The sequence below is a fragment of the Mesoplodon mirus genome (genome assembly GCF_964341445.2).
Source record: "Mesoplodon mirus genome assembly, chromosome: 8".
Taxonomy (NCBI): domain Eukaryota; kingdom Metazoa; phylum Chordata; class Mammalia; order Artiodactyla; family Ziphiidae; genus Mesoplodon; species Mesoplodon mirus.
Genome location: NC_138984.1, coordinates 75,524,973 through 75,543,455, shown reverse-complemented (window position 1 = coordinate 75,543,455; position 18,483 = coordinate 75,524,973). Strand labels below are relative to the sequence as shown.

Below are 18,483 nucleotides of genomic sequence, written 5' to 3'. Positions count from 1 at the left end.
TATTTCCACTTTTTAGCTATTGTGAATAAATCGGCTATGAACATTGGCATACAAGTATCTGTTGGAGTCCCTGCTTTCACTTCTTTGGGGTATACACCTAGGAGTGGAATTGCTATATCATATGCTAATTCTATGTTTAACTTTTTGAAGAATGAGCAAACTGTTTTCCACAGTGGCTGAACCATTTTACAATCCTGCCAACAGTGTATGCTAGCAATTTTTCCTCATCCTTGACAACAGTTGTTTTATTATTTTTTTTTGACAACACTTGTCACCTGTCTTTTTGATTACTGCCAACACTAGAGTCTAGTGTTATCTCACTAGATTTGGTTTTGGTTTGCATTTCCCTAATGACTAATGATGTTGAGCATCTTCTCATGTGCTTATTGACCATTTGTATATTGTCTTTGGAAAAATGTCTATTTGACTCCTTTGCCCACTTTTTTATTTGGGTTATTTGTCTTTTTGTTATTGAGTTGTAGGAGTTCTTTATATAATCCAGATATAAAACCCTTATCAGATATATGTTTTGTAGGTATTTTCTCTCATTCTTTAGGTTGTCTTTTTACTTTATTGATAATGTCCTTTGATGTGTAGAAGTTTTTAATTTTAATGAAGTTCAATTTCTCTAATTTTTCTTCTGTTGCTCATGCTTTTGGTGCCATATCTAAGAATATGTTGCTAAATCCAAGTTCACAAATATTTACCTCATGTTTTCTTCTAAGAGCTTTATGGTTTTAGCTCTTATATTTAGGTTTTGATTCATTTTTAGTTAATTCTTGTACCTGATAGTTTTTCACAACTATTAAAACAAGTACATCCCATGTATAAAAAAGAATATTTTAAGGAAATTCATGACAAGTCATACCCTTGGCATTAGAGAAATAATTCTTAGAAACTTACAATGGTTGTTTTTGGTTTACCCTTGGCCATTGTCCTTTCCTTAAACTTTCTTATCTACACAGCTTAGCTCTATTCCATGTTTCCTCCTGTGTAAACATGGGGAGTATGTACACATATGGGCATGGTAATGGTGATGGTGCAGCAGACCCAGGGCAAAAGAGCAAGTGAATGCTTCCTTTGAAAGAATAAGAAGGGGCATGAGTAAAGCACAGACACACACATGAGAGGAGAAGGGCTTTCTGAGGCTAACTATGGAGCAGGATTAAAACATCTTCATGTAGCTCAGAGGGTATTTTTAATTTTTATTGATAACTAGTAGCTAGATTAGTGGTTCACAGCCCTGATCAAGTATTTAGAATCATCAGGTGAATTTCTAAAAATATCAAGGTGCAGGTGACATCCTAAAGATTCTGATTTAATTGATCTGCATGGGATCCAGGCATCAGTATTTTTTAAGAGCTCCCTCGGTTATTCTAATGTGCAGCCAATAATTGCCCAGCAATGCAACAGTTACACAACTTAATCTTCTAATCATTCAGAGGATTTGATTACTAAGGATAGGGTCACAGCAGGCTTCATGAGAGGGTGACCTTTTACAGAGTGAGATTTCAGGGTCCCCAAGTGTGTCTCCCCACCCACAGTGCTCTCCCCTGCAAATTAATGGCTAAAATCCCACCACTGGAGTCTCATTCCTTTGCCTTAACACTTTCCATTACATTTTTTAAGGGAAATATTTCTGAGATGGCCTCATCTGTCACCTACACTTTGGGATAAGTGGGTTTATCAGATCATTAGAAAAGGTGGGAATAGGAGGGTTCATAGTTGAGAGGAGTGGAAAGCCCAGTGGGCATAGTTCTGACTAACAAAAAAAAAGCTACAGAAGGAAAACTGGGAGATAGCAACGACAGACATTACTCACTTCAGAATTATGAATAAGCGTCAATGTATTATGTTCCACTAAACTTTGTTTCTTGTTTGTCAACTTCCTAGGACAAATTTTCATTGGTTATTTCTAAGAAAAAAATCCCACTTGGTTGACTCTTAACCTTTAAGAGTTTCAAAACTGGGATACCAGAAGTTAAGTGTCTTTTCTCATTTCTCTTAAATTATTTTCCCCATGTTTGATGATGTAAAAGAGGCTTGACCAGGGATTACCCCAGGAAGAGTGAGTCATCTAAGATACTTGTCACAGCAGAGTTGTATGTAAGAGGAAGAAATTCTGTGTGTATATTAGATTAACTCTTGTGCTTCTACTTATACATTTTTATTCAGGGACCTGGATTTAGTGCTGATGGCTGCTTTGCACCATCTAATTTTGGATTAGCCAATATTTGGTTTCATGCACGACATAGTTTTCCTTTAAAAAAAAAACACTCTCTCCTCTTTTAAATTATTCAAATTCTTAGCACTTTATTCATTCATTGCATTTAACTATGCTGGATATTGGCGACTCAATGGTGAGGAAAACAAATATAATCCCTTCTCTTTGGGAGTTTACAGACTAGAGGGGGAGAAAACATTAGCAAATCAATCAGGAAAATAACTCTAATTTACAACTGTGACACAAGCGATGGAGAGTTACACAGTTCCATAAAAGTATATAACAGGAGGACCTGACTGAGGTGGTCAGAAGGACAGGAAGCATTAAAAGTAGGGGAGACTACATGTACTAAGGACCTGTGGTGAGAAGGAATGTGACATATTGAAGTAAAAGAAGCTTAGAGAACTAGAATGTAGAAAGTGAGACAAAAGAAGTAGGCAAGGGCGATTATTGTGTTAGAGTTTCTGGTTTTTATCCTAAGAGCAATAGGAAACCCTGAAGGGTTTTAACTAAAGAGGGACATGATCATCGGGATTGAGTTTTGAAAAGAATCATTCAGGCTTCAGTACCAAAGATAGATTGGAGGAAGGCGAGGTTGAGGAAAGTAAGAGCAGTTAGAAAGATATTGCAATAGTCCAAGCAAGAGATAAGTCCTTTGGGCTAAGATGATGGTGGCAGAGACTGTGGGGTGGTGGGAATAGGGAGGGTGGTGAAGGTCTCAGAAATGAGATGTCCAAATGGTAGGACCGAAGGGGTGATGAAGGTGACTGAAGGGTGAGAAGACACTCAGGTTTCAGATTTAGGTAAATGCATGACTGACTATGCCATTCAATGTCAGTAAGAACACTGAAAAAGGACCAGATTTGGGAGGAAGATCATGAATTCCATTTTCAAGTATTGAACTGGAAATGACTTTGAGACAAGAGTTTTATATTCAAAACTCGTTTGGAATACAGTAAGGTATCCTTAATTCACAGTAATAATCAGAGATGCATTAAACTTGATCACATTTTGCAAATCAGTAAGTAAATAAACACTTTAAAATTAAGGGTGTTATACTCCATCTTGCTACTTTGCTTTAATTACTGACACAATTTCAAAGTGTGTTATTAAACATGTTATATTTTTAGAAACAATGAAGTTGTGGCAATGGGGGTCTACACTCCCATACTCAAGCTGGTAAATCCTGGCTGAGGCACACAGGGTGTGTGTGAGGGGGGCTGGGTGGGAAGCGGGGGTATGTGTGTATGTGTTTTCTGGAGAGATTTATTGAGCTAAATGAAACAGTGAGGTTCATTGGTATTTATGAATGGTTCATTAGTGCAACTATCTGAACACAGGTGAATTCGCATTAAATGATAAGACTTCCTAATAATTAGTATGTGCCACTCTTTGGAATTTGTAATTAGAGGAAAGAGGCAGAATGAAAGGAAATTGATAAAAGGATAGTTGTTATAAAACTAAAACCCTTTAAAGCCAATTCTATTTCTTTGTGAAGCAAATAAGGTAAAGGGGATCAGAAGAAGAGAAAATGTACTTCCTTTCTTAGTTGGCAACTCAAATTCAGGCTAGATCAGAGTTCCTGGTTTTTATCCTAAGAACAGTGGAAAATCCCTGAAGGGTGACATGTTCGGAATTGGGTTCTGAAAAGAATTACCTGAGCAGTATTGACATTAGGGGCTGGATAGTTCCGTGTTGTGAGGGACTGACCGGTGCATTATAGAATGTTTAGCAGCATCCCTGGTCTCAACTCACTAACTGACAATAGCAGTCATCACCCCCTCCCCCCTTGAACTGTGACAACCAAAATGTCTCTAGACATTATGAAGATATCACCTGAGCAGCAAAATGGCCTTGTTTGAGAACCACTGGACTAAATCTAGAATCCTGAGAATGTCATTTGACAATCATTTCAGGGTCTATTGGCTTTTACTTTGTTGCATAAATATTTACTGAGGACGTTGTTTGTTTTGCTGTTCAAAGAGGAGTAACACTTAGTCCCTCTGCTTTGTAAGGAGTCTATGACAGTAGGGAAGGGATGGGGGACTGATAAACTTAGAAATTAAAGAAGGATGCAGAAGGATGCGCTCTCACGTGGCATGGAGGTTGCCACATTAGCCTAGAATAATCTTGTAGCTGGGATTCTCTCAGTGGCAGATCTCAAGATCAAACCTATCAATGACCAGGGTTGGCTATGTTCATTAATGAGAGAATAATCCACATGGAATATTTTTGGCATAAAGTCTCTCTTGACTTCTCTGGAACTTTGCCTGATCGGTTACAGCCTTTCTCTTCTATCTTTCCCTCTCCCCTGACTCCATATAGCCCAACTAACATGGTTAAATTTCACTGAACTTGGTGAGGGGGTGATTTTCTTCAACTTGCCTGATCTGCCTAGCAGTTACCATTCCATATTTCTCATCCCATAATGAGTAACCCCTGCCACGCCATAGACATGATTCTCTCTTGAGTGAAAATCAACTCTCACTGCCAAACCCCACAGCCTTCTTTTTTGTGTTCCTCTTGACATTGTTGGCACCCCTCCCCTTTGTTTCTCCTTCCTAGGTTTCCTTGGTCCTCCCTTGCTTTTCTTCCCACTGGGCTCATTTTTTTCTTTTCTGGCTCTTCCTCCTTGACTTTTGGACCACATGGCTGACTCCAAGTATTTAGTGAATTTAAATACCTGATGTGGTTTGATACCTCAATATTCCTCTCTCACTTAAAGTGAGGAAGTGTATTTGTAAATAAAATTGAACAAATCTATTAACTGCCACCAAAAGAAATATTTTAAAGATTAAATCCTCCACTGTAAACTTTGCAGTCAGGCTGGCTCCTTTTTAGAAGGAATGCTATTTTTCATTGAGCTGAAGACATCGTTCTGACATCCTGCATGACAAAACACATCCTTGCCTCTGTTCCGGCCTGATGCAAATGCACAAAAGGCACTGACTCACCCTGAAAGCTGGTCCTCTTCGCTTTTCTTTCACACCTTTGGAGCAGCTGGGGAAAAAAAAAAAGAAAAAAGAGTCATTTCTGTGCAAGAAAATTATAAAAAATTTCAAAGCTGGTCCTCAGTATCTTTAGGAAACTTTTAATTCATTTAGAAAAATATGGAAATGAATGCTTTTTTGGACATTTTTATAGTGCCTTTTGATGAAAATCCCCAAGGACCCAAGCGATTGGAAGAACTGGACATCTGCTCAAGATTTTTGTGTTGAAGAAGGGGGGACACTTGTTGCCATTGAAAATGAGGTGGAACAAGGTAGAGTACTCAATGTTCAATCAGGCAAAAATCACCATTTTTACTCAAGCGTCTGTTAAAATATTCCTCCAAAATACTAACATTTCCAAATCAACATTTTAAGTATTATATTGCTGGTGACACGTAAGTTTTCAGTTTGACCTATAAGGTTTATATCATGACATCTGTAAAAGTTAGTACACTCCATTGTTTACAAACTGCTGATTTTTTTGGAGCCTTTTGTCTCATGAGGCGTAGTGGAAAGAATAAGGATATATTTATGATCGGCATTTCAAAATGGCTAAAATAATCTGAGGTATAGTCTGTTATAATTGCATGGTATAATTTTTTAGATCCCTTTAGAGTTACCTATACACTTTCATTTGCTATTTAGACAATAACCGTATACTTTAGTTAAGTATAATAGATAAACCCTCTTTTGTTTAGAAAGGCATTGAATGAACACTGGAAATTGTTTTGCTAATGATATGATGAAATCCCAGGTTTAGCCAGCTAATTTCTGTCAATTTAAACTGAACAAAAGTGACAGAGACGGCATCATCTTAATAAGGACAAAGTAAAAAATTCTTACAATTGATTTGTAATTAAGTTTTACTATCATTTAAATAAAATCATAGCTATAAACAGAATTTGATGATTACCCAAATGGTTTATATGGTATTAAATTTGATAATGTATTCTTATTTTTCAGCTTTCATTATTATGAATCTTTTTGGCCATACCACTAATGTGTGGATAGGGTTACAAAATGATGATTATGAAAAATGGCTAAATGGAAGGCCTGTGTCATATTCTAATTGGTCCCCATTTGATATAGTAAATGTAAGTTTTAAGATTTATTTTTTAGAAATCATTTTAGCAAGAGATCCTATTTGAGACTTGTTTACTGAAGTTTTTCTTTTTTTACTTCCTATATTTTGTAGGCATAAATTTTTATTAGTTGATTGTTAATATATTAATTTTTAATAATGTAATTTCATATAATTTTCATGTGTTCCATGAATATAATTTCTTTACTCATCACAATAATTTTTTATTTTGTGGGTTATGAACTAATTTGTGAACAGGTTTATTAAATGCAAATAAAGGAATAATAGTGTTTGAATTTTAAAAATTATGTCCTTAATAAAAATAACAGTGCTATAATAACATTATATGTTACCATTTTTAAAAAACATGTATTCTTTTGAAGATTCCAAGTCATAACACCACCGAAGTTCAAAAACGCATTCCTCTCTGTGCCTTGCTGTCAAATAGTCCTAATTTTCATTTTACTGGAAAATGGTATTTTGAAGACTGTAGAGAAGAAGGCTATGGGTTTGTTTGTGAAAAAATGCAGGGTAAGAAATATTTGTTTTTTTATTCCTTTCATTTCCATGGCCCACTCTTCTCTTCCACATTTGTTTTATACACTGTATAAATGATAGTTTCATAGCTAAGTGCCAGCACTTATTTTTTAAGCTTTACATATATATGGTCACTTAATCTCCACTACCTCAGGGTTGTGCCCCCTAGTGGGGTTCTAAGGACTCCAGAGACCACTTAAGTGATGAGCAAGTTTATGCATACATTTTGGTCATATTAAAAGGCTTTACTGGGCTTCCCTGGTGGCGCAGTGGTTGAGAGTCCGCCTGCCAATGCAGGGGACACGGGTTCGTGCCCCAGTCCGGGAAGATCCCACACGTCGCAGAGCGGCTGGGCCTGTGAGCCATGGCCGCTGAGCCTGCGCGTCCAGAGCCTGTGCTCCGCAACGGGAGAGGCCACAGCAGTGAGAGGCCCGCGTACCGCCAAAAAAAAAAAAAAAAAAAAAAAGGCTTTACTGCTTGTTCTAGGATTACGTGTCTGTTCAGATATTTTTAAAAAGACACTGAAAATATGTTGGAAGAGAGTCAAGGAAATAAACCAACTCAATACTTACTCCTTTCTTGGAACCCCAGAATGGTCTCTGTGGCTAAATATGGCAAACAGCCCGTTTCTAGATCTGATGATCAGAACCCCCAATGACTTCTGGTATGAAATACCAAAGCTATAGTATTACAGGTAGCCAGTGGGGACATGAACAATGTGAATGCACTGTAAGTGACCTTGAGTAACGAAAATAAAAACAACAACAATAGCTCACATCTCATGCTTTTACTGAATCCCAGGCTTCTCTAGAAGGCCATAATTTGTGTCTGGAGCTGTGTGGAGTTCTAGGCAGCCTAGGATACATATGCTTACTTGGAATATGAATTATACCTCTCAGTGTTGCATACATGTGAACTCTGATGATACTAAGTATCAACCCATCCTCAGAAAAGCAGTTCCAGAGAAATCCTCTTTCCGTTCACAGTTATCACTTTAGCATGGTAGTCATCAGGAACTGAAAGATACCAGATCAGCTATAGCAAAAGTATTATGAGAAGAGCAGAGTCTCGTCAGAAAAGAAATAATATCAATACGTCATTACTTGTACACTTATGATGCGCCTGGCACTGTGCCTTGCTTTTTATAAGTATTGTGCCATAAAATCCTCCCAACACTTGTATGAAGTAGGTAAAAGTCTCCGCATTTTACAGATGAGGAACTTGAGGCTTAGGAAAAATAAGTAACATACTCAAGTTCTCTCAAATACAATGATTCTATTCTAGGACCTTGATGTTGATCTCTTCTTGAAATGTACTCTCTGACCACTTTCTCTCTTTGATATTTTTGGGACTAACAATGTTTATGTTCTTTTGGGGATAGTATAGAGCAGTGGTGGTGGAGTTCAAATCCCACCTGGGTTCCTATTCCACCTCTATAAATAAACTGTCAGTCAAGTTTCTTATCTTCTCTGAACCTTGATTTCTGCATCTGTAAAATGGAATAATAACTATCTCACAGACTCTACATATATACAATGCTTAGCTAGTTCCTAGCATGTGTTTAACAAACAATTGTTGCTTTTGTTATTATTGTTTCTATTATATTATTCAACTACACAAGTTCTTGTAGTCTATGATGAATATCCAAATTCTGACTCATCTTCTTTGTGTGCCATGTGAGTATATGTTTACATTGGGTTTCGAACCTAAAATCTTTGATCTGCCTGAAAGAATAAAGATATCTGAATAAAAAGAGACAGAAGGGCAAAGTCAAGGCCCCCAATATTGAACTTGGTTTCCAATGGATCTTTCTCAGGGCAACAGATGGCAAAATCATAGTGCTCAAAATCACTTATGTTTTGAAACTTGATTAAATCAATAACATGGGGAGAAATTCATATATGTGAAAATACAGGTGCACAACTTAGTGGGGAAAACCAGTTAAATTGGTATTTGGGTCACACATACAAAGAATTTCAGTTACTTTAATTTTAATAATTATCATTTTTAAATGGCTACTTTGGTATTATGTTGGTTTTGTATAAATAACATTTAGTCTTGGTACATCAGCTGGCAAACAGACTTCTACAAAGAAAAACAGATGATAAAAGTGCGGTCCATCAAAATTTAATTGGTGAATAGATTAATTTTTCTTTGGTTTTACAATATGTACTACTGCTATACTGAGGTAACAGTTTCAGGAAAAGTCAAATCCTCACTCTGCCATTTTTATTTGGGAGAGTGTGACAAGAAGAGGAGAGGAGAGCAAGAAGCAGCATTTATTGAGTGCCTGCTGTGTTCCACATCCTATAGTAGGTGCTCTATGTGAATATCTCCTTGAATTTTACCCACACACCTCTAACGAAGGCCTTAGTAATCTCTTACAGACCAGAAATTTAAAGTTTAGAGAGATTAACTAATTTGGCCATTTAGGGTCAGGACTGGGATTGAGTTCCAGGTCTTTGGACCTATCCACCATGCTCCTTTTCAACCCCAAACATGATAAAAACCAGTATACAGAGAGAAATCCCAGCCACTTTGGATCAGACAGTTGAGAAATTCTTACCTTTTTTGTGTGCTTTAGGATGCCTAAACTCAGCCTAAAGATAGTACAGAACAAAAAGGCACATAGTAAAGAGGAAACATCTGTATGTAACACATGAGCTTGGTTCTCACTTGATCACAGCCACTCATTTATACAAAGCACCAATGATCATGTGTGGGAAAACCTTGTTTTTTAATTTATAAATCTTGACTCTGATAGGTGACATATTAATAGTAATGTTTTATAAGAACTGTATGTATTTCTAAGCATTAACTTATTTTTTAACTTCTCTTTAGAAATTATACATGTTAGCATTAAACATGATAGCAACTATCATACAGTCTCAAAAGTTTAATAAAGTATTATATTTGAGAATATGCACTTGTAAATTGTGTTTGCAAAGCAGTGTTTGACTACATTATATATGTTAATATGCTCTTAGTAAGTATTAAGTTCTGCCAGCGGCATGTGTTAGGCTGAGTGTACCTAGTAGAAGTAAACTTGCCTAAGGAGATCCTATCAGTCCCACCAAAAAGTGGTCAGTTTGACAAGGGATTGTCAAAATTGGGAAATCTAGAAATGATTCAATATGTGTTTATATATATATTTAAAATTCATTCATTAAATTTCTGAAGTGTTTTCATTCTTTAGTATCACCTATGCTTACAGGTATTGTCTTCATTTTGAAATAGTCAATTCTGGGAAGAAAAACTCTGATGTTAACGAAAGCATGGATCATTGCACAGGGATCCATGCTAAGCTTTGCCTCCCCCTTTCTCATCCAGGTTCTACAAATAATTTTTGTTGTTCTTTTTCTAGATACTTCTGGACACAGTATAAATACATCTGATATGTATCCAATACCCAATACCTTAGAATATGGAAACAGAACTTACAAAATAATTAATGCAAATATGACTTGGTATACAGCACTAAAAACCTGCCTGATGCACGGAGCAGAACTGGTCAGCATTACAGACCAGTACCACCAGTCTTTCCTCACTGTTATCCTCAACCGGCTAGGACATGCCCACTGGATTGGACTGTTCACTGAAGATGTAGGTGTCCTAAAATCCCTTGGGCAATCCTTGCATAATTAAGTTTCATATCTACCTCCTTAGTGATATAGCCACTGAAATTAGCACAGAAAAAAAAAGCCATGAAATAACAGTAAATGTAACATTTAGGTAATTGGATTATACAATAACTACTGACCAACCTCATGAGCAGCATATAACTACAAAAGGTGTCCCTTTTTAGGGTAAACATCTACTTGCCTAATTTCTGGAAATTCATGCCCTTCAAAGTTTCTCTGAAGACGTCTGAAAAATTTCAGGATACTGACTTATATGTGCACTGGAATACATACTGAACTCAAGCACCTGCGTTTGGGTAATATGTTGCATTTAAAGAATCCCCAAGAAAAACGAATCATGCTTCCTGCATAGAAATTCAGTTATTAATTAATTCAGTACCCCCTTGGAATTTAACATGTGCGTTATCCCCCCTCTAGGAAAATGGTTTGGAAAGTAATATTTTTAAATTTTTTTAAATAAAAGTATTACACACTCAAATAGCAAAAAGTAAATCTATTCTATCCTGACCTCTAGTTCTACTCCTCAAAGTTAATCACTGTAAACAGTTTCTTGTATGTCATTTAGAAAGTTTCTGTGTATGCATATATATACACATGTAATGGATTAGTATGTATATATATTTTTAAATATAAATGAGCTCATACTATATATACTGTCCTTAAGCTTGCTTTTAATTTAATATACGTTGTTCAGCTTCCTATGTCAGCTCATAAAAATCTAATACATTCTTTGAGACAGCAGCATATATGGATATACCACAATTTATTAAATCATTCTCATGTGAATGGACATTTGGGTTCTTCCCAGTTTTCACAATTCCAAACAATGTACAACAAATATCCTTGTACAAGTAGGATAAATCCCCAGGAATGAAGTTCCTAAGTACTCTTTATAAATTTTAACAAGTGATGGTGCCATATTGCCCTCTAAAATTTTGTGCCAATTGACATGCTAACAACAGTGTGTGATAGCATCTAGTTTTTTCACATCCTTGCCAGCACTGGGTATGTCAAAATTTTAATCCTTGCCAGCAGGATAGGTGAAAGGATGGTATCTCATGGTTATTATATTTTTGTATTACAGAGTTTTTAACTTTATGTAGTCAGTTTTGCTTTATGGCCTCTGGATTTTTTTATCAGACTCGGAAAGATTTTTCCCATGTCAAGAGTATAAAATATTTAGCCAAGTTTTCTTTAGCACTTTTATGTTTTCAATTATATGTATGAATCTTTGATCAATCTTAAATTTATTTTGGTGTAAAGAACAAGATATTGATTCAACTTCACTCTGATTGCTTACCAGGAAATTATGGTGGGAGGGAACCAAGGATTCCCAAAAACTAAAAAGATATTGCTTATGAAAGATAGTCCTTTTTGTCAGGCCATATCCTCAAGCTGTCCTAGACTTCCTGAAATATAAGTCTAGATGTGGAAATATAAATCCATGCATGAAGTGAGAGCTGCTCAGACAGCATTGGGTGATGTTGCCAGCATTCATGGCAAGGAAATGATGGCTCAATTTCGCTCCACAGAATGGTCTTAATTTTGACTGGTCAGATGGCACCAAATCCTCCTTCACTTTTTGGAAAGACGACGAGTCATCCTTCCTGGGTGACTGTGTTTTCGCTGACACCAGTGGACACTGGAGTAGCACAGCCTGTGAGTCATATCTGCAAGGAGCCATTTGTCATGTGCCCACAGGTAGGTTCAATTCTATTCAACTCAAGAAATACATACTGTGAACCTACTGTATGTAAGGCACTGTGCTAAGCAAGAGCTATGAGGGAAAGTAGTAATAAGTATCTGCCCTCGAGAAGCATCTGGTCTGGTAGGTGATGTACAAATAAGTGTTACATGAGGCAGGGCTATCAAATGATATAAGAGCCATAGCAAGTGCTGTGGGGGATTAGCAAGAAAATGGACACATCAGATCCACTTGGGGAAAAGCAAAAAGCCTTCTTGAAGGACATGACTGTGGAGATTGGTCTTGAAGAATGGGTGTGATCAGGAAACGATGGGACATGGAGAGGCATTCTGAGCAGAAAAGCTTGGGCAGACATGGGAAGAAGAAAGGACTGGGCATGTAGCTGAGCAAAGCTGGTGTTGAGATTTTCCTGCATGGCAGGTTTTTGGTAAGAGAGAGGTAGGAAATCAGGTTAGAAACATAGATTAGGAGCACGTGTGGAGGACCTTGAATACCACTGAAGATTTATGTTTAAGTCAAAGATTAATAGGATTCTAGAGCATCATCATCATCATCATCATCATCGTAATATTTGTATTTATATTATATATGTATATATAAAACATGACAGTAATGATAATAGTATCTCATTACACTGAATGTTCACCTCGCCCAACCAGATGAACATTATTTTAAAGATGAAACTTAAACTCAGAACATTAAATAGCTTCCTGAAGATCTCACAGATGTCTGTCAACAGCACCAGGAGAAGAAGCCAAGTTTCCTTGATCTCTGATGTCATGTTTATCCCATTAAATCAGGTCCCCTTTCCTTTGATTGCTATGGTGTACAAAAAGAAATTTCCTTAACACTAACTGGTTTCTTTTTAAATCTCTCATTTAGTAAGTGTGCATGTATTTACTTACTCTCTGGATACTATAAGTCAAATAGCACACATATTACGTAAGTTCAGCTCAAAACAATTCAGGACAAAAATATAAATGATAGCCATATGTATTGGGAAAGCTAATTCTCCTTTTAAAACACCATGAAGTTATCCTTCTTTTTTCAATAACGTTACATTTATTGAGTGCTTAAGTGACAGGCACTAGCTCACCTAAACTTCTTAAGTTGTAAGAAAGATGTTATTGTTAGCTCTCTTTTACGTGTGTGGGAGTGTGGGGAAGATAGGTAACATACCCACAGCCATGCACCTAGGATCTCAGTGTGGGTGTGTCTGACTCTCATGCTTGCCCTCTGAAACAAAGACTTCCCCAAATTCCCCTTAGTTATGTGTTGTGTTATGTTATATCATGATATATTATGATATGTTGTTATGATATGATTTGTTATGTTATGATATGTTGTATTATGTCATGTCATGATATATGTTGCTATGATATGTTATACTATGTTATGTTATGATATATTATGTTATACTATGTTATGTTATGATATGTTACTTTATTGAATGCTTTATTTTCTCTAAGTTGACTAGCAGGTAAGGAGTTACTAAATCTTCAGCACTGAATAGAACACATTCTGTACATTTGGAAGTGTCTTTTACCAACTTCATTCAGCTGCCAGTATTTCTCTGAATCATATCCCCCAGTTTTTCCAACCTTTAGGACACTAATTGTAAATATTAAAGATAACACCCAAACTAAGCCTATGAAGCTATGCATTAATATAACCTGTTATGTGTAGGAAAAGATTATTTCTGCCAGACATGCTATAAGCCATTCCAGTTTTGTAATCATTTACATTAAACCCACTCTTTCAGAGTATTATCATGAAAATCTCATTACATATATTTATCTTGGTCTTTCATAGAATGTAATGCAATGTTTATCTCAATAAGTGAACCCAGTCACCACCCTGAAATCATAACTGATTTTGTTCATAGAAACAAGACCATTTGGATACCCAGAGTTGTGCTCAGAAACATCTATTCCCTGGATAAAATTCAAAAGTAATTGCTACAGTTTTTCTACAGTCTTAGACAGTACGAGTTTTGAGGCTGCTCATGAATTTTGCAAAAAGGAAGGTAATTCTTTTGTTGTGTTAAAATGCTTTCAATGTGTTCCTTCTTGACATTTCAGTAAACAATGTAGTTTTCTTCATTTGTCTGATTATTTAGTGATTTTAGAAGCAACAAAAACAATTGAAAAAGTAAATATTATTGAATTTGCTTGTTTGGGGGATGGCTAAAATGTTCAATGTCCAGTATACAATTAAAAACCCAAAACAATGGCTCAGGATACTGCACTTTCCCAAAAAAGTGTTACTTTTGAATGAATTTGAATTATGAATCTTTAATATTCCTGAAAATTAATATTCTATTCTTTAAGTACAAGCTTGTATCTTTTAATAAATGTCATACTACTTTTAAAATTCTAATCAAAAATTACTTATTAACAATGGAAACTTTCACTTTTCAAAGCCTGAGCTTTTTAATTTTTTTATTGAAGTATAGTTGATTTACAATGTGTTAGTTTCTGGTGTACAGCAAAGTGATTCAGATATGGATAGATAGATAGTTAGATATATAGATATATATTCTTTTTCAGATTCTTTTCCATTATAGGTTATTATAAGATTTTGAATACAGTTCCCTGTGCAACACAGAAGGACCTTGTTGTTTATCTATTTTATACATAGTAGTATGTATCTGTTAATCCCAAGCTCCTATCTTATACCTCCCCCAACTTTCCCCTTTGGTAACCATAAGTTTGTTTTCTATGTCTGTGAATCTGTTTCTGTTTTGTAAATAAGTTCATTTGTTTCATTTTTTTAGATTCCACATATAAGTGATATCATATGATATTTGTCTTTCTCTGTCTGCCTTACTTCACTTCGTATGATAATCTCTAGGTCCATCCATACTGCTGCAAATGGCATTATTTCATTCTTCTTTATGGCCAATATTCTATTGTGTATATATACCATATCTTCTTTATCCATTCATCTGTTGATGGACACTTTAGGTTGCTTCCATGTCTTGGCTATTGTAAATAGTGCTGCTATGAACGTTGGGGTGCCTGTATCTTTTCAAATTAAGAGTTTTCATCTTTTCCGGGTATATGTCCAGGAATGGAATTGCAGGATCATATGTTAACTCTATTTTTCACTTTTTAAGGAACCTCCATACTGTTCTCCATAGTGGCTGCACAAATTCACATTCCCACCAACAGTGTAGGAAGGTTCCCTTTTCTCCACACCCTCTCCAGCATTTACTATTTGTACTTTTTGATGATGGCAATTCTGACTGGATAGCATCTCAGTATTATTGAGATGATATCTCAGTATAGTTTTGATTTGCACTTCTCTAAAATTAGCAGTGTTGAGCATCTTTCCATGTGCCTGTTGGTCAGCTGTATGTCTTCTTTGGAGAAATGTCTAATTAGGTCTTCCGTCTACTTTTTGATTGGGTTGTGGTTTTTTTGATAGTGAGCTATATGAGCTGTTTGTATATTTTGGAAACCAAGGCCTTGCTGGTTGCGCTGTTTCCAAATATTTTCTCCCATTCCATAGGTTGTCTTTTCGTTTTGTTTACGCAAAATTTATAAGTTTAATTAGGTCTCATTTGTTCATTTTTGCTTTTATCTCTTTTGCTTTGGGAGACTGAACTAAGAAGACATTGCTATGATTTATGTCAGAGAATATTTTGCCTACATTCTCTTCTAGGAGTTTTATGGTGTCATGTCTTATATTAAATCTTTAAACCATTTTGAGTTCATTTTTGTGTATGGTGTGTGAAGGAGTGTTCTAACTTCATTGATTTACATGCATCAACGCCTGAGCTTTATGAATTATGGTATAGAAGACATTATTTTAATGGTATTTACATGTAAACACAAATAGTTATTCATTTGCTGTTTGTCTCTTTTATAGGATCTAATCTTTTAACAATCAAAGATGAAGCTGAAAATTCATTTCTCCTAGACCAGCTTTTAGCTTTCAGTTCTTCTGTCCAGATGGTTTGGCTGAATGCTCAGTTTGATGGTGACAGTAAGTGACTGGGTAGAGGAGAGGGCATAAATAAATACACAGTGGTCAAGGTTGATGGAAATGGCATCTGCAAACCAGAAAACTTTCCTTGGATACATTGCTGTTTAAAAAAATATCATAAATCCTAAAGCCATTTCTTCCAAATACATCATTGCTAACCCCTTTTTATACCCTCTTGCCCTTTGAAATAATCCCAGAAAACCAAAAATGAAAACAAACAAGTTTATCTTATACTTAATCTTGCATTATGAAGATGTTTGGTTGGAACTTTGTGTTCACAGACTTAGTCATAGACACCAAACCGTATTTACTTGAAAATACCCCAGGTTTCTAAATGTTATAAGAGCACAATAGAGTTATGGAAATGTTTCAGTGATAAATAGTGCTAGGAGAACTGTTATTTGCTACTCATAAAAACCAGAGTTTGTAATCAGATGAGAGCATGCTATTCTTTTCTTTATGTAACTGATGGTTGTTGAAAGTACTTGTAAAGAAAATTACTTTAACTGGTATAGAGAACTTGTTACAGTGGTGTACCAAGGTAGAGGATAGGTCCATGCTGGCAAGGAAGAGTATTTCAATCACCGACATTGCTTAAAACTTCTAGCACAGGGTGATAATAAAAAGCTGACTGACTTATGCTTAGTTTTATTGTTTGTTTTAAATCCTTTTCAGACAAGGTACTCCCTTATCACCTACACATGGATGGATTCTACCACTGCCCCCACCCCTTGGTATACCACTGGCTTGCTTTTTAAAGAAGCTCACTGTACTCTGTGCTCATAAAGGACTGTTTGCAACTACTTGATTTCTAAGATAGTCAATATACTGAAGTAATGAAGGTTTTTTTTTCTTTAAGCTTTTAAGTTCAAACTACAAATTTTATTATTCTATCTATAAATCTAATAAATTTTAAGGGGCACTTTACAAAATAAAAGAAGCTCACTGTAAAATTCTTTTAGAAAGTGATCTACTTTGTAATGATAGAGCTGTTAGGACTTTAAATGGTTTCTTTTAATTGTTGGTAATGATATAGAATATTTCAAATTCAAACTGTTACATTAAGAAACATGATATCTTTTTTTTTTTTTTTTTTTTTTTTTTGCGGTACACGGGTCTCTCACTGCTGTGGCCTCTCCCGTTGCGGAGCACAGGCTCCGGACGCGCAGGCTCAGCGGCCATGGCTCACAGGCCCAGCCGCTCTGCGGCATGTGGGATCTTCCTGGACCGGAGCATGAACCCGTGTCCCCTGCATCGGCAGGTGGACTCCCAACCACTGTGCCACCAGGGAAGCCCCAAGAAACATGATATCTTGAATGAACTAAATTAGAACAATATATATAAAATAAAGAGAGTTGTTCACAAGGCAATTTCACTTATACCTACATTTTGATGTCGAGTTCATGATTGTTGAATGCATCAGATAAGGAGAGAGTCTCATTAAATTTAGGGGCTGCTTTTTAAGGTTCATTCCAGACTTAGTATGTTTGATAACCATGCACATAATTCATGTTAGCATTTTTTCCACAGATGAAACCATAAAGTGGTTTGATGGAACTCTCGCAGACCAGTCAAACTGGGGTATTAGGAAGCCAGAGATGGACCATGTCAAACCCCATCTGTGTGTTGCCCTGAGGATTCCTGAAGGAGTGTGGCAGTTATCCTCATGTCAAGACAAAAAAGGATTTATATGTAAAATGGAAGCAGGTGGGTAAAGTTAGAAAGTAAATCTTCATTTTGCTTCTACCTTGACTAAAGTTGACCCACCTCTTTAGCACTTAAAGCTTTTAAAATCTAAGTATTCAGATAGATTCTAACATTATCATCTTGTTTTACATCAAACAAGTCGGAGAACATTTCAGCTCCTTCCTCTGATATGAAGAAAAAAAATCATTATAAATCAAATCAAAGACTATGATTTTCTTGTGTCGCCCTAGCTGTTAACTTAATGGGCAAAAAAAGAAGTTTACCTCAAGCAAATAGAGCTGGGAATGTAAACCAGCAACCCTCATTCTGGCAGCTGCTACTCAGAATTTTAAGCTCCATCTTTGGTCCCAGGAAATATAATTCAGGTCTAGGTATCCTTGTTGTGGATAAGTAGACGTGATTCTCTACTGCAGGCCATAATATATTATAAAAGTCATATAACTTGATCTTGAGCTATATACTTAGGTTGTGGTGATTATAAATAATTTTAGAAATATAAGCCAGAAAATTCTAGTCAGTTGCAAATAATAGAGCTTTCTAAGAGAAGACATTAACAAGGATCATTAACAGTGGGAAGGTGTTTATAGTAATCACAACAGTTTCTAGAT

At 36.0% G+C, this 18,483-nt stretch overlaps 1 protein-coding gene across 1 annotated transcript in view; it reads left to right on the top strand.

The window, feature by feature from the left end:
- The window catches only part of PLA2R1 (phospholipase A2 receptor 1), a gene marked incomplete at its 5' end in the record, with an annotated part of 121,411 nt that overhangs the window by 97,520 nt on the left and 5,408 nt on the right, over positions 1–18,483 (top strand). Inside the window, 8 exon segments of the mRNA XM_082630323.1 lie at positions 5,369–5,486; positions 6,178–6,308; positions 6,679–6,826; positions 10,197–10,435; positions 12,006–12,174; positions 14,064–14,204; positions 16,052–16,168; positions 17,699–17,875. Of these exon segments, the coding sequence (XP_082486449.1) occupies positions 5,369–5,486; positions 6,178–6,308; positions 6,679–6,826; positions 10,197–10,435; positions 12,006–12,174; positions 14,064–14,204; positions 16,052–16,168; positions 17,699–17,875 (1,240 nt within the window).